This window comes from Uloborus diversus, chromosome 8 (assembly GCF_026930045.1).
Source record: "Uloborus diversus isolate 005 chromosome 8, Udiv.v.3.1, whole genome shotgun sequence".
NCBI classification, from domain to species: domain Eukaryota; kingdom Metazoa; phylum Arthropoda; class Arachnida; order Araneae; family Uloboridae; genus Uloborus; species Uloborus diversus.
This window is the reverse complement of record NC_072738.1, coordinates 61,142,474-61,158,729: the sequence shown is the minus strand read 5'-3', so window position 1 is coordinate 61,158,729 and position 16,256 is coordinate 61,142,474. Positions and strand designations below refer to the sequence as shown.

Here is a 16,256-nt window from a genome sequence, read left to right as displayed (position 1 = left end):
GATAACTAATTGACCCGAGCAAACTATTCGTGTTCACCAGAATCATTTCAATATAAAACTACGTTTAATAAGCAATTTTCTAAATAACAGCCAATAAGTGACTTGTTTGTTTATTTTTCGCTGAGATTGGTGAAAAAATCTTTAAAATGATATCTTATTTTCAAAGTTCGATGAAATATTAAGGAAAATATGGCGTACCCAGAAAAAAAAACTTTCGAGAAGTATTTTATATGATACTGCGATTTACCGTGTTAAAATATATGTTTTTCTTTTATTCCCCTTTTTTCCTGGTTTCAGTGCAACAATACAACGGTGGTTTAAAGTGCTGCCACCGCCAATGAGTTAAGTATTGTAATTCATTGTAATTTGGATCTAGATTTAGCGGAGGAAAATTAGCTATTCCAAAGCATTACAAGTAAATTTTCAGACCCAAAGGAAGGAGAATGTCACAAGTGAAACCTTTCAGAATAATATAAGAGATTAAATTTCGAAATGTGAAAAAACACCGTTTCAAAAATGATTAACAATTGTTTCAACACAACAGTTCTTGGTCGCGAAATATTTGTCAGAAACGAACTCAATTTTTCTATTGTTTTTAATGAGAATTCTCTCTGAAAAATGACTGAAGAATCAAATCCTGAAAGTATTGATTGCAAAAATGAAATTCTTTGGAAACTATTTTTTTTTCTTCTTCTTCTTCTTTTTAAATCAAGACTGCTGATCAATATTACCTGATTTTAAGAGCGTATTGTTCGATAACTATAATCCGCTATATGTGTCTTCTGGTTCATGGTAAAGATATTTATAAAATATTTAATCAAACTATTTACGTTAATCATTTTCAACTTGAACACTTTTCGTGTTTCGGACAATGTTAAAGCAGTAATATATAGCTTTCCTTAGTCAATACATTGGACATCACAGTAAATGCAGAGTTGTTACTCTGACCTTGACTGTTTCATTTTTTCCCCTGGTTTCATAAGACTGTTCTTTAACGTCAAAAGAAAAAGACCCGGATGAGTAATATCGGGTAAATAACTTCAATTTTTGACCAATGCGCGGTAAGAACTGGTATACTTCCTTCACATTCTTCCAGTACCAAGCTACATCGTCCAGCTTATACAGAAATTTTCTGAAGTAAGTAGTTTTATTGAGATGTTAAAAAATGCCTTTACACATACACCGTAAAAACGATTCAGAAACGTTCCTGGATAGTATTAGGCAGCTGATGTACCCAATTTCAGTCAGTAACATATCTTGCAAAAACTAGGAACGAGTTTCGATAAAAGTCAGTAACCTTTCTGAAATTATCCTTGAAACTTCCTGTCAGGGGCGTAGCTAAGAAGGGGGGGTTTTGGGGACAAACCCCCCCCCCCCGAAAAGTCTCAAAAAAAAGAGAAAAAGAAGAGAGAAGAGAAAGAAAAAAAAAGAAGAAAAGGAAAAAATTCCAAGCGATTATACATATATATATATATACATATATATATACATATATATATATATATATATATATATATATATATATATATATATATATATATATATATAAGAAGTAACCCCCCCCCCCCCCCCCCGAAAGTCGGGTCTAGCTACGCCACTGCTTCCTGTAATATTGGGAAATCTCCCCTGTTAAAGCCCGTCATGTCTCGGGAATCTTCTAGAAAAATTAATTAAGTTTGACGTTATTGATAAAGAACATTCTCTTGATTTGTCAAAAGCATTAGAGCAATGGCCAAAGCTACGCGAGAATTGCAAGCAAGAACCAAGGATTTTCCTTGCCTGCTATTCCTACTTCGCAAAGCTGCAGCTATCCAGTGACTTATTTGCTCCTATAGGGAACTTAGTCAATCCGGATGGGCCTTAATCAAGCTACCATCGATACACTTAATAAACACGCGCAGTCAATCTTTAAACTCGTCATAAAAAATAATTTTTACACCAGTGAAAATTCTGCATTCGCGCTTCTTTTAGCATTTCAGAAAACTTTTTTGTGAAAATACTTGATTTTACAGGGAGATAGGTGAAATCCCGAAACGTTCCACGGAAATAACCAGTAACGTTTTGGAATTTTTTTACAGTGTACATCGAGTTAAACATCCTCCAAGTTATATCAGAATTAGTGCAATAGTTTCTCACAATCTGTGAAAGATATTTAAACCTTTAACTGTATTCAAGTGGCTATGACAAATATTACATGTTGTTTCATATTAACGAATACTATTATATTCCAGTGAAATTTGATTCTGAATTGGTACCAGCAACAGTAGCTCCAATGCAAGGACATGTTTTAAAGATCTGTTTGTTTAATTTCAATAGAAATAACCTAAAAAGAGTTATTCGGTTGCAAACGTGCAAACGGCAAGAAATATGCTATTACATTATACTTCAGCTCTAAAAATATGAATTAGCATTGTGACTTTTTTTAATCTAACTTATGAAGAGATATGCTTATAGAACTATCAAAGTTAGAGAGATTATTTTCTCGGAAAAAAAAAGTATTTCATTAAAATATAAGTGAGCAGTATAAGGGAAAGCTAATACTGTTTCATAGTCTGCCTTGCCTTCAGTATTCGAGTTGTACCGAATCATCATCTGGTCAGTGCTAATTCTGTATTAGCTACCAGTTTGTTTAGCACTCTTGGCTTCGTTAAGATGTTTTCCACCTCCAACGCAGTCACTTCTATGCCGGGTTAATAAGTACTACTAATCACAAAATTGCAGTCCTCGGCTGGAAGTGACTGACCTGGCGGTGTATTTCATATATTTTTTTGGTGCGAATGAGTGTTGGGATATGTTAAAATGTGGGAAGGAGATTTTCAGGCAGAATCACCTTTAAATTTTATCTACCTTTGTAAATACTTAGTCAAAGCTACATTAAAATCCATACGTTATATAATCAGAGGCATTATCGAAATAAGTTGTTCAACAATTCTCGTTGATAGGGGGGAGGGGAGTAATGTGTGTGAGATTTTAATTCATACTTTGGTGATTTTTTTATGTATACTGTGCATGCTGACGTAATGGATAAATGTGGACTAATTTTAGCTGACCTAGAAACCACAATGAGAAAAAAAAACCTATTTTATCAGTATGATCGATTACTACATTTATTGAGAAATTTGAAACCAAGTGTGCAATGAGGATACAATTGCAGTTTTTAGAAAAAATCTTTAATTATTAAACTTTTTTTTTCTGTTTACCCTGTCCGCTAAACGCCTCTTTGAGTTCTCTTCACTCTCCGGTTATTTTTGCGGCATATTAAGTGCCGTTTTAGAACACTGAACAAAAGATACTAATCAGCATTTTATAGAAATGTGCTCCTGTTCAGCTGCAAATAACTTTTTCAGGACAAAAGCATTTTGAATGATATTTCAATTTTCAAAATATCCTCTTTGAAAAAAAGGTATTTTCCATAACTTTTCAAAAATACATTAAAATATTTTATGAAGATGTGCAAAGTTAAACTGAAAATGGTTTTCTCAACTCAAATGTGCATTTTAAACTATAATTCAATCAATTTTTCAATATTCTCCATTGAAAAAAAAGTTCCAAATTTTTATAAAAATTTATTAAAAGAAATTCTCCAGTTTTTTTAACTTTCCACAGTTAAAATGTGTTCTTGTTGATCCAGTTTTTAAAGATTTTTATTATATTTTATTAAACGAGATTAGTTTGCTCTTAATGGTCTAGAAATTTACTTTTTTGAACTTTTTGATGAAATATCCTAAACTTTGAATGAATCGTATCAATCATAGTTGATGGATATTTTCCTATCATTTCCCATTAACATCAAAGCAAAAGTTATAATACTTTTGTCACATTTTGTTAGCGAACATTTTACTTAACATTTTCTCTGGATTTTTGCCAAAGATATTGGAGCTAAAAAGTCTTTGTTTATGCTCCGATATCGAAAAAGCAACTTTTAAAAAAAAAAGAGAGAGAAAAGTTGTATCAATCATTCTTGATTTAAAACCTTCAATCCTCTTTATTGCAATGATTATTCTTCGTTAAAGTAGCGGCTTTTCCAGTTCCTCAAGCTCGGGAAGGAATAGAGCTGAAGCGAAATTATCGCTGCACCCACTGTGAAAAAATTGCGAAACGGTACTGATTGTTTCCATGAAACGTTTCGGGATTTAATAGATTTTCATCAATATGCCGTGAAAATCAAATATCTCTGTTAAAAAGTTTCCTGAATCGCTACAAGTTGTACGAATGCAGACTGTTGTGAAAAACATTTTTAGCTACCATTTTAAAGATTTATTGAGCGTATTTAATTAGTGCTTCGGGTTTGGGTTGACTAGTGCCGTTCCAAATCACCTAAGCCCCGAATGAGAGCAATCAAGTCGCTGGGTTTCGTAGCTTTGCAAGAACTGCAGGCAAGTGAGTTTTGGTTTTTACTACAAACTCTAGCTAAGCATTGGTTGATTTACTGCTCTTGTAGCTCTCGTGGGAAATCAGGAAGATGCCATACTATTACTTCAAAACTACCATTTTTTCTAAGGTTACGGAGACGTGATTGATTTTAATCAAGGAGTTTTCTGAAGTCTTCAGAAATATTCCAGGACAATTTTTGGACGGTTGCTGAATTTTAGCGGAAAATATTCCTGGTTTTTGCAAGATATGTTAATAGCACAAAGTGCTACGGGGTGTTCCTAAGTTGACTGAAACATTTGAAAATAACTAAAAACAAAACGGGCAGCGATAGAAATATACCGTTTGTTGCATTATGCTTGGGACAACAGCAGACAAACTTTCAAAATTAGTTACAATGTTCCTCAACAGATGAATTTGTAGGTATTTTAAACGGTATAAATGAAAATAGTCTGTAAGATCACCAAAACGGCCGTTATATTGGAAAAATAATTTAAATATAAACGGGCAGCATTAATATTTCAAATATACCGCGGGCATTTTAGCGATCGTGACTGCGTTTCCATTCATACCTTTTCAAATACATGAAGCGCCATCTGTTGAGGAACATTGTAACTAATTTTGAAACTTTATCTGTTTAAAACATTTACTGTTGTCCCAAACATAATGAAACAAACGGTATATTTCTATCGCTGCCCGTTTAGTTTTTAACTATTTTTCAAATGTATCAGTCAGTTTTGGAGCACCCTGTATTAAGAATAAGCACTTATTCTTCTGTGAAGAGTAAGCACCACAATGCCATGGAGTACGATGATGTGTCTATGAACATGCTAAGATTATACCTTCATTACAATACTTATTTCTTCTATGAATAATCATTGCCATAGAATATGATGTGGCTATGATAGTACTTTCATAACAATATTTATTCCTTTAAAAGCGTTATCAGTGCATTCCTCTTACTATGAAAATGACAATGCCTAAAAGAATTTTAAAGTTCCGTGCTACATACACTGATTTTCTTCTATGAAACACAATCTTTTTATTCCTCCAGGTATAAAACGAACAGAACTGAAGCGGATAGTGGAGCTCCTGTGGAAGCCCATGCCATCAGACGAAAAACTTCCTTTTGCTCAAAAATCAAAGACTTTTTCTGACAATGGTGCCATAGCTAAAGAGTGGCCACTAAAAACTGCAGACGACAATGGAGGAATTCCGAATAAATTTCAGACAGAAGAGGAAGAGAAACCGAGTGAAATGAGCACTCTAAGAAAATTGTGTTTCTTCTTGTCGCTAAATGTTGGAATACTATATATCGCCACTTTTGCCTGGATTTTACCCTGCCGAGGACCAGATTGTATGTCCAATAATTCTGGATGGACTCTTAATTTTTCTGATGTATGTAAGTAATTAATTTTAGAAAAATTAATATTAGGTTTTAATATACAAGGTGATCCAAAAGTCAGGACCAACTTTAATATTGAATAATTCGAAAACGAATAAAGTTTTTAAAAAAAATGTGACTGCATTAAACGGATGGAAAAGAAGCCGGGTTTTGTGTGGCAAATAAACAAAAATAGTTCTGTTTTCAACTAACAGATGGCGCTACAGCTTTTTATTTCTCTATAACTCTTATAATACAGTTTACACAGAGGGCTTTTTTCACTGTGGACAGCATTTCGATTCAAATAAGCTTCGACTACCATTACCTGCAGCCGTTGCTCCTTTTTATATCCTTTGTTGCTTTGCATGATCCTATTCAGAAATCCGACAGCGCCATCTGTTGGTTGCCATCTGAACTATTTTTGGTCCGCTTTCAGACAAAACTCGGTTTCTATACCATCCGTTTAGTGCAAACCGCATCCTTTTATCTTTATTCGTTTTAGAATGATTCATTTTTAAAGTTGATCCTGACTTTTGGATCACCCGGCACTTTGAACAAAAAATGCACATCATGATAAACGTTAAATGTTTCTTTCCCACATTGTAAAGCATAAGATTATAGTGTAAAATAAATTGTCGTATAAAGCATTGAGTATTAAAACCTATTTTTTATAAAAAGACCAACGATTATTTACATAAGAGATTAAAAAAAAAGTTTCTCGCTCTGCCCACTCAATGTTTTCAAAATTTAATTTTTTAATGTGAACAAACATTCAGTGTACTACTTCATTCTTGTTTTCGTTTCTTAATTAGTAGTAGATTTTAATTATGTAAAGATAAAAACATCTTGTAATGAGTTCGTTTTGAAGTGAATCGATATTTTCTTCCTCATTTTTTCCTACTTTCCTGAAAAAATAAAAGAAAGAAGAAGCATGAAACAAGCCTTAATACATCCTAAAAATATCTATTTTTGTATTTATTTGTTAAAATGCATTTATTTTTTAGGTATTTATTTCATCAGATGAGAGAGGCATATTATGTTCTTAGAAATCAACTTAAAACGTTTAAAATGTGTTTGACATTATTTTCAGTCTTAGAGAGAGAGAATTACGAGATTATTTAATAAGAAAAGTTTCATTAGATGCTTGAAAGTCGGTGTTGCTATGCGAGGAAGGAGGCTCGTTTGATTCCGGATGGAACTTTTTAGTTTGTTTTGAATTCTATTGAGTTAAAATATAGTTACAGATAAACGTCTTCATCATTGAAGGCATAAATTTAGCTGTTTTGGTTTTGATCCAAATCAGGTTTTGGGCACTGATTTTCGGCCGGATTATGTTCCCTCGATGTCACTGGGAATAGGATCGACCAAAATGTGTCAAATTATGAGAAGAAAAAAAAACAGTCACACACACACACTTTCACAAATCAAGGAATAAGCTGATTTTGATGTAAACGCTTCACATTTTATATTAACAATTAATAAAACGAATTCTGACTCTTTAACGTAGAATAGCAAACTGGACTTAACTAAATTCATAAACCTAAAACACAATTATTGCATAAACCATTTTTAATTAATCTATACAGTCTCATTTTTGGGTAAATATATTTTAATATTTACTAATAGTTTAACGTATTCTCTCTACCATAAAGTTGACACACGATTTGAAAAAAAAAAAAAAAAAAAAACTCGTTTAGTTTCAATTTATTTTACTTTATTATATTACTCAGTAAATTATTTATTAAATTGAAAAAGTTCGTACGACACTGTTTTAGGGAAACGTAACTTTTTTTCACGCCTCCCCCTCCCCCATAAACTGAAACATAAAACGCTCCTGTTATGTGATGTAGTTAAATGGAATGGTACCTCCCCTCCCTTCTTGAAGTCTTAAAACAGATACTCATACATATGGGCTTATGTTCGCCTATTTGTCTGTATTATGAAGGTAGTGGTGGTCTGATCGGTAAATCGTTGCACTAGAAACTTGAGAGGTGCGGGCTCGATACTTGACAGTCGAAGATATTTTTTGTACTCTAATGGGGTCTAATATGCTAATTAGGAATTGGTCACAAAGTCCTTTGAGTTAGCATTCCAAATCAATACCCCTGGAGTGCAGGATTGGGGGTTTGATCAGTTCCTGGGCTGGATCAAAAAACAGAGCTGTCTTCAGCAGGGCTATTACCCTGTGCCTTCAGGGGGCCCATCCAATAGATTGAACCACTTTCAATAGTAGGAACGGGAAGCCCTGGAAGGTAATGTGATACAATTGAAGTCCCCGCCTTACCAAACAAAGCTGTCTCGCTTTGACACTGCCCAGTTTAACAAAACTTTGAAAAATAGTTTGAAATAGTTGAAAATAGTTGAAATATAAGTTTTGAAAAAGTTTTATACTTGCTTAAAACTCATTAATATCAATATTTTGTTTTTATTAGGAATGTATGTGGTACTGTTAAATGAAAAATTGCGAGACTTCTCCTATAAAGCTACTGGAAATTCACTTTTTTGTCTTAATGAATCCGCATACTGAGCATATTTGAATAAGGTTATCGAATAAAAAAATTTACCCGGCAATGTCCAGAAGTGCTCTGATAGCGTCACTGGTTAACCTATACCGTCCTTCTAGTGAGATTACCGCCACTGATTAACCATTCAAACTTAACACCTATAAATTAAAATGGTATGGTAAAAATGCTAGATTATTTTTTATTCACAAAGAATACGTTTAGAAATGTCTGGAACAAAATAATAGAAAAAGTTTTTGAAGGTTATTTTGATTATCAACTCAGTTTAAAAATCTAATATTTTAACTAACTTTTAAAATCATAACAGAAAAGTGCTCTGAGAGAACATATCAAAAAGTTTAAATAAGAGTTTCTTCCAGGGTTGACAACGAGTTTAGACACTAGCACTTCAACTTCTCCGCAGTTGCTGTTTTTCGGATTCGTAAATAATCGAACCGGAAACTTAGCAGGCGTAGAAGTGACAGATGGAAAGGAAGTGTGGACACGGGAAACGGATTTCATTCCACGCCATATCTTCTGTCATTTTAAAACTGTATTTGATGCCAACGAAGATAATGTTCCTGACTGCCTTGTCATTAGCCATAACGCCATTGAAGTTTTTAATGTCTCAAATGGTAAGAGAATCAGGTTTTTCAAGATATTTTAATTTATTACAAAAGTAATTGATAGCTTGACGTGAAGTTTAAAATAAATTTAATGTGTGCATATTACCAAATGGAAGTAAAAAAAGCTATTAGAAAGAAAAAAAATATTGCCCTGAAGTTTTTTCTTTTAACTTCTTTTCTCATTTTTTTGGGTCCATATAGAAAGTATATACCGATCCTCATACACTTCTATTAACCTTAAAACTCTCCCATTAAGCCAGAACAAGAATAAGAAGCACCTTGAAAAGGATTTAAGAATTAAAATACTTAACATTATTTTTAATGTTTATATGGTTACCATTGTGTTATAAGTACGAACACAGTAAAAACGATTCAGAAACGTTACTCGAAAATAATGGGCATCTGATGGGCCCAACTTCTCCCAGTAACATATCTTGAAAAATTCAGTAACCTTCCTGATATTATCCTCGAAGTTTCCTGAAAAATTCAGAAATCTTCCCGTTAAAAGCCAGTAGTGTCCTTGAAAAATTCAAGTTACCTTAGGAAGGTATAATATACTAGCTTGGTATCTTCCTGATTCATCAAGAAAGTTCCAAGAGCATTATTGCAAACATGGCCAGAACTAAGCTATAATTGCAAGTACGCAACGAGAATTTTACTTACCTGCAATTCTTGCAAAGCAACGTACTCCATACTTATTCGTTCCCTTTGGGAGCCTAATTAGCATGAACGGCCGTCACTGAAATGGAACAGATGCACTTTATAAATACGCTCAGTTAATCTTTAAACTGGGAGCTAAAATTATTTTTCCCCACAGTGAAAAGTCTGCATCCGTGCAACTTGTAGCAATTCAGGAAACTTTTTGACATTGATACTTGATTTTTCCAGGAAATGGATAAAAACCAATCCAGAATCGTAACCCGGAAATACCCAGTAACGTTTTGGAATTTTTTTAGTGTAACACATGTTTCTATTTATGTATGCCTACTTCGAACAAAAACATTTATAGGTATTAACTGTACCTTTAGCCATTTATGACGTGAAAAATAGCTTAAAATGAGTTTAGTTGTAGAAACCTTTTCAGTAGGTTTTTGGAATCGCAACATGGAAGTCGCTATACAACAACTGTTAAAAGTAACGCACTTAAAACTTCCTAAAGTGTTGTAACGGGATGTAGAAAACTGAACAGTGTGATAAAAACATGTATGAAGAGGAAACTCTGAAATCTGTAACTTTATTTACAAACGAGCTCCCGTGAAAATTACCAGTGCACACATGAAATACGTTTGGAACACTTTAATTCGTAAAAGTTATTTCAGTTGCTTGAATGTGTCATAAAATGTATTTCGAATGTACTCCGTTTAAAATGAAGTCTATTAAAATGCGCTCTGAATCTGTTCCAAGTTTGCCCCGCTAAGCCTAGTGATGAAAATGTAATTTCAATAGCTAACTTTAAATACCAGTCAGTAAATGCCCTCAATACACTACTAGAAAATTTTTTGCTGACCAGTTAAACCGATAAAATTACCACAGATCAACAAAATCAATATAGGGTATTAAATTGAACTAAAAAGTAATTAATCTACCAACTGATACTACATTTTGGCAACAATCATTACGACTTGTGTCTCGTCAAGTGCACTGCTGCTATACTAGAATATAATGTTTAAAATACACCAACCAGCTCAGTTATTCCATCCGAGGACTGCAGTTTCGTGCTTTTTAGCACTCATCAGCCCGGAATGGGATTCACATGAGCTGGAGGTGAAAAACCTCTTAAGGGAGCTAAACAAACTGGTAGCTAATGCAGAATTAGCAAACCAGATGAGCGACCGCAGCATTGGTGCGGTTCAACTCAAAGATTGATGCCGAGGCATGGTAATACCATGCCTCTTTGAGTTGAACCGCACCAGTGCTGCGGTCGCTCATCTGGTTTGCTAATTCTGCATTAGCTACCAGTTTACCATGCCTCGCCATCAATCTTTGAGTTGAACCGCACCAGTGCTGCGGTCGCTCATCTGGTTTGCTAATTCTGCATTAGCTACCAGTTTACCATGCCTCGCCATCAATCTTTGAGTTGAACCGCACCAGTGCTGCGGTCGCTCATCTGGTTTGCTAGTGCTGAATTAGCTACCAGTTTGTTTGGCTCTCTTGTTTCCCTTAAGAGGTTTTTCGCCTCCAGCTCATGTGATTCCTATTCCGGGCTGATGAGTGCTAAAAAGCACGAAACTGCAGTCCTCGGATGAAATAACTGAGCTGGTTGGTGTATTTTAAGTATTTCTGCCTTAGCGCTGGCATTAGGGCGGTAACTTACTACAAAATAGAATATAATGTGTTTACGCGAATGCCGTCAAAAAAAAAATGATTTTCCCGTTGGTCGAAGATCGTCTAATACACTGTAAAAACGATTCAGAAATGTTCCTGGAAAATTTGCCAGTAACTTATCTTGCGAAAACGAGGAACGTTTTTTGCAAAAAATTTAGTAACCTTCCTGAAATTATCCTGGAAGCTTCCTGAAAAATTCAGTAATTCTCCCGCTCAGTGGCGCACACAGGAATTTTTCAAGGGGAGGGTCCAAGGTGGAAAGCCTTATTATTATATCACTCCCCAGTACGTCGTCAAATATAGCGACTTTGATTTTATCTATTCCCGAGAACGAAAAACAGTAAAAAATAAACTATTGAATGAATAATTAGCATTATTTAAGGAAATACACTTGAATAAAATACCTGAAAGCAAAATAATTTACATATTAATTTTCTGATAATGAAAAAAAAATGTATTCAAGTTCTCAGAATCTCATTTTACTGTGTAGTTACAAAACTAAAAACATGATAATTACAGCGTATTCATTTATAATCACCATTCTGCTTCTTATTAGGAAAAGTTTACAATATTTTAAAAAAAATCTTTTAAAACGAGGATTTTATTTTTTCACTTTTTGAACTGAAATTGTTTGAAATTATTCGACGTACAAAATACATGGAATCGTATTCAATCAGAAAAAAAAATGCAAGACCTATGGGAGGGGTCCGGACCCCCTGGACCCCTCCCTTGTGTGCGCCACTGCTCCCGCTTAAAGCCAGTCGTGTATCTGGAACTTTAGAGTAAACTTAAGTAGCCATGCTATATCAGCTTGGCACCTTCCAGATTTATCAAGGAAATTCCTAAAGCAGTATTGCAAACATAGCCAAAGCTATGCTGGATTTGCAAGCAAGGATCAAGAATGTTACTCGCCTACAGTACTTGCAACGCTACGCAATCCGTAGACTTGTTTGCTCCCTTTGGGAGATTTATCAGTCTGAACGGGCCACAGCCGATACACTTTATAAATACGCTCTGTTAATCTTTAAACTGGGAGCTAAAAATGTTTTCACAACAGTGAGAAGTCCGCATCCGTGCGACTTGTAGCAATTCAGGAAACCTTTTGACGATGATACTTGAATTTTCCAGGAAGTGTATAAAAACCATTAAAATCCCAAAACGTTACACGGAAATACTCAGTAACGTTTCGGAATTTTTTTACAGTGTACCGGGTGGAGCGGCGCGGCAGTTGATAGCTCCCCTGCGAAATTACTGAAAAATTATCAGCAATGCTATTATTTAAAAAAAAAAGGGGGGGGGGTCTATTGGACCCGTCCGTTCAAGAACGACGCATCCCTCATACTTACGAATACATACAGGGAGGGACGTACGTATGTTTAATTGTATTTTCAACAATATTTATTAGAAACTACAAGACAGACATCAAAGAATGTTCAGTATGCTAAACTAATATCCAGCATTCAACGAGAAGGGAAAAAAATTCATCACTCATGGCTTTTATTATATACCATCATTTTCTTCCCAAAAAATGAGAATATCTTTTGTCCTTATGATCCGATCCATCAAATATTTTTTTCATAGCAATTTTAGAAATATTTCCCCCAACAAACGCTTATTTTCTTATCAAAATGCTGGTTGCTAAGCAACGAAAACGGCATTCATATCCCGTTTATGGATCTGAAATAGAAGGTAAGTTAACAGCTTGGAAAGCTTGAATGTTATATCATGTGGATATATTATGGATCATATTTTTGTGAAAACAAACCATTAATCACTGTACTTTTTCTTTATAAAAATATTATGAACTTAAACTTTAGTAACTAATCGTGTCGGATTTATATTTATGAATAAAATGATTCTGAAGTCGAAGTATGTTCTATTTTTAAACACATAATTTGTTGTACAGTCATAGAAAAAAAAAACGAAACACTTTTAATTATTCGGCCATTATACATGCTAGAAAGGAAAGAAAGGTGTCATCCGACTTGGTTTAAAGTCTTCTTCAAAACTACATAGGTAAAATTTTGATAAGGGACCATATACAAAGCAAAACGAGCACCAACTCTTGATTTTCAAATAGGAACCCCTATTTTTTGCTACATAATTATGTTTAGACCGCAAAAAACAGCCAGGGTACGAAATTTCACTGCGTTCCGTGCAGTAGAACAGGAGTTATTAACGAAAAACGTTTTAGGGACCGTCACCACATTGAAAACGCTTCTTTCAAGGTCACGGCTTATCAAGTAACGGAATGTAAACAAAGAAAAGATCGAGATTATCCAGCTCAATTCATGATTTTTTGAAATTCTCTCTTTTTTCCGTAATTCGATACTTTTTGGGCCGATAATGTTGCGCCGAAAAGCGATTTACGGTCGAAACTTTTTCTTTTTTTTTGAGAAAAAATTTAAGATATTTACAGATTTTTGTCTATCAGTCTATTAGCATAAGAATGACGGACTGGGTTTGACTGGTTCATCGTATAGATCGTTGTTTAGTAAATCGAATAAGGACAAATTAAAATAAATGGAACTTTTTGCCTTTTCTAATATGAACCTATTGGATTGCTTATATAATCATTCAGCAAATTAGCCTCAAAGAAATGTAAATATCAAACCTTATAGAATCATGATGTAAATATGTTTGATAAATGTATTGCACCTATGTTACAGGTTTATTTTGGAATGAATAGAAAGTCTTTTGATGTCAAATGGAATTGCGCGTTTTTAATTTCGCAGAACATCGGCAGAAGTTTAGGCCATAGCACACAAAAAAATAAAAAATATACCGCACAACGTGGGAAGACGCAGCATTAAATAGATTGGAGACTCGAGCGAAGCAAGGTTTATTTATTCCGTGAAAATTTGCTCTATATACATAAAATGAACGAAGTATCAATCTGAAAAATAAAACAGAAACAGGAGAATCTAAATACCTGTTATTGAGCAAACTGTTCATACTCGAACTTCATTTGGTAAAAATTTGGTTATATGAGTTGACACAATGGACAAACACTGTAATTGTTCTAGCGGCTTTTTTGTAATAAAAAAAAGGAGAATTTTTTTCAAATCCAAATTTGATGCGGAAGATCATAATGAGTGGTAATATTAAAAAAGCATAACACAATTGGCGGTTTTAGTTAAACATGTAAGGGCTCTTAAAAGCAATTTAGGAAAGTAATTTCACAATGCTATTTCTAGCAACGAGATTCGAGGTGGTCCAACTCGTAATTTAAAAAGACTAAAGTTATTTTATCTTAAACCAAGGTGAATCGAAATCAGATTTCTTGTCATTTCTCCGATTTTGTAACTTAGCACATGCAAACAAAGCTTAGTATTATTTGATTTTGTTTCGCGTACAACATACTTGCAAATTAACATTTCCTATAGTATGAGGCTATAGGCAGGCGCACCTAAAAGCATACTCGACAGATGAGTTTAATCTATACAGAGACTACAATTTCGTCCTTGCTACGGATTTCGCAGACTGAAATCGAAACTAATCGTGCGGGATGCAGAAGTCACCTCATTGAAGCTAAGAGTGCGAATAAACTGGTAGGTAAAGTAAATTTATTTGCTGTATGTTTGCGGCATCTCACTGGTGAGATAAATTTTCTTCATCCACCAGTTTTTAGGCACTCTCGGCTTCAATGACATGACACCTGCTTCACTGTTCGGGTAAACCAGATGTTCGGTGCAGGATTGTTGTGCTCAGTATTAGAACCCACTGCAGTCATCGAATGGGATAACCAAACTGCAGTGGAGACGCGGGCCACATTCAGCTCTCGCAGTTGGTTCATGTGGCCCGTTTGCTTAAAGAATAGGACCAGCAAGTTGAATTAGAGTGCCAGTGTCATACAGGTGGAGCCGAATATTCTGATATTGAATTCTGAAAAACATGCATTTAATAAGATAGGCATCCAGTAGTTGATAACAATAAGTTTTTACAACTCTTTTTTTTTGTCGATATTTTTCCACGTTATTAAAAAAAAAAATTGAAATTTTATCTTTGTCTTGCTAGATTAGTTTTAATGTGAAATGCACGGACAATGACCGAGAAAATAAATCGAAAAAAAAGTTTAAATTATAATTAAGAATAGACAAAAACTCAACTTAATCTAACACGCAAATTAATGTTTTGTTAAAGTTTTGACGAAGTCAAAAAAAAAAAAAAAAGTTCACAATTAGCTACAACTACTACTTTCGTGCAGAATGAGGCTCAAAGCCCGCGGCCCTCTACTGCTGCTAAAATTTCCTCTCCTACACATTGAAAATTATTCAAACACTTTACAAAAATAATAATAATAATTCCTAAAAACCAGTAAACTTATCTAAGAGCAAATATTACCTATTGACCCATCTGGATACTGTTAAAGGCAAAACTTCACACCGTCGGCTATTTTTCGATTGCTTTTTCCCGATTTAGACAAGTCAATAATTTTTCCTTTTAGCAAATTATTACCGGGAAGAGCCATTAATTCTACACTGTCTATTGCAAAAAAAAAAAAAAAAAACAGAAGTATTTTAAGTGTAACTTTTAATTAAAAAAGTTCTATAAAATATTCTTTTATTAAACAATGAAATAGTAAGATAAATAAATACCTTTGTGCTGAATAGAAAAGTCAGACAAAACAACGTAAGTAGAAGCACAAATTTGTAAATTACAGCAAATAGTGTTTCGCATTATTTACACATTGACGTTTGAATGATATCCACAAAAAACTGACGGTTGCAATATTGTGTTGTTTTTCTGCAGAGACAAAAAATAAATTTATGCATTTAAAAAATTCATAGACGTAACTCTAATGTAGAAAACCACGTTATAATTGGTTTGCTTATTTTGTTGAACATTTTTTTTTCTTTTTTTACGAAGAAACCAACTTTCATAATTTCTGTTTTAAAAAAGTATACGGTCCCCTCAAGTGAGAAAAAATGAAGTTTTAAGCATAGTGCAAAAACTACTGAATATTTTGAGCTCAAATTTTGGATTCCTGCATAAAAGCTCTTCTAGATTGTTTTTCTGTTAAAATTTAATATGGTTTCAGATCGTATT

General features: G+C 33.9%; 1 protein-coding gene across 2 annotated transcripts in view; it reads left to right on the top strand.

Annotated features, from left to right (window-relative positions):
- The window catches only part of LOC129227630 (uncharacterized), a 109,190-nt gene that overhangs the window by 34,666 nt on the left and 58,268 nt on the right, over positions 1-16,256 (top strand). For both annotated transcript variants that reach the window (XM_054862219.1, XM_054862218.1), the window contains exons 2-3: positions 5,426-5,773; positions 8,637-8,891. In XM_054862219.1, the coding sequence (XP_054718194.1) occupies positions 5,476-5,773; positions 8,637-8,891 (553 nt within the window). In that variant the 5' untranslated portion in view covers positions 5,426-5,475. The remainder of the gene's footprint in view (positions 1-5,425; positions 5,774-8,636; positions 8,892-16,256) is intronic.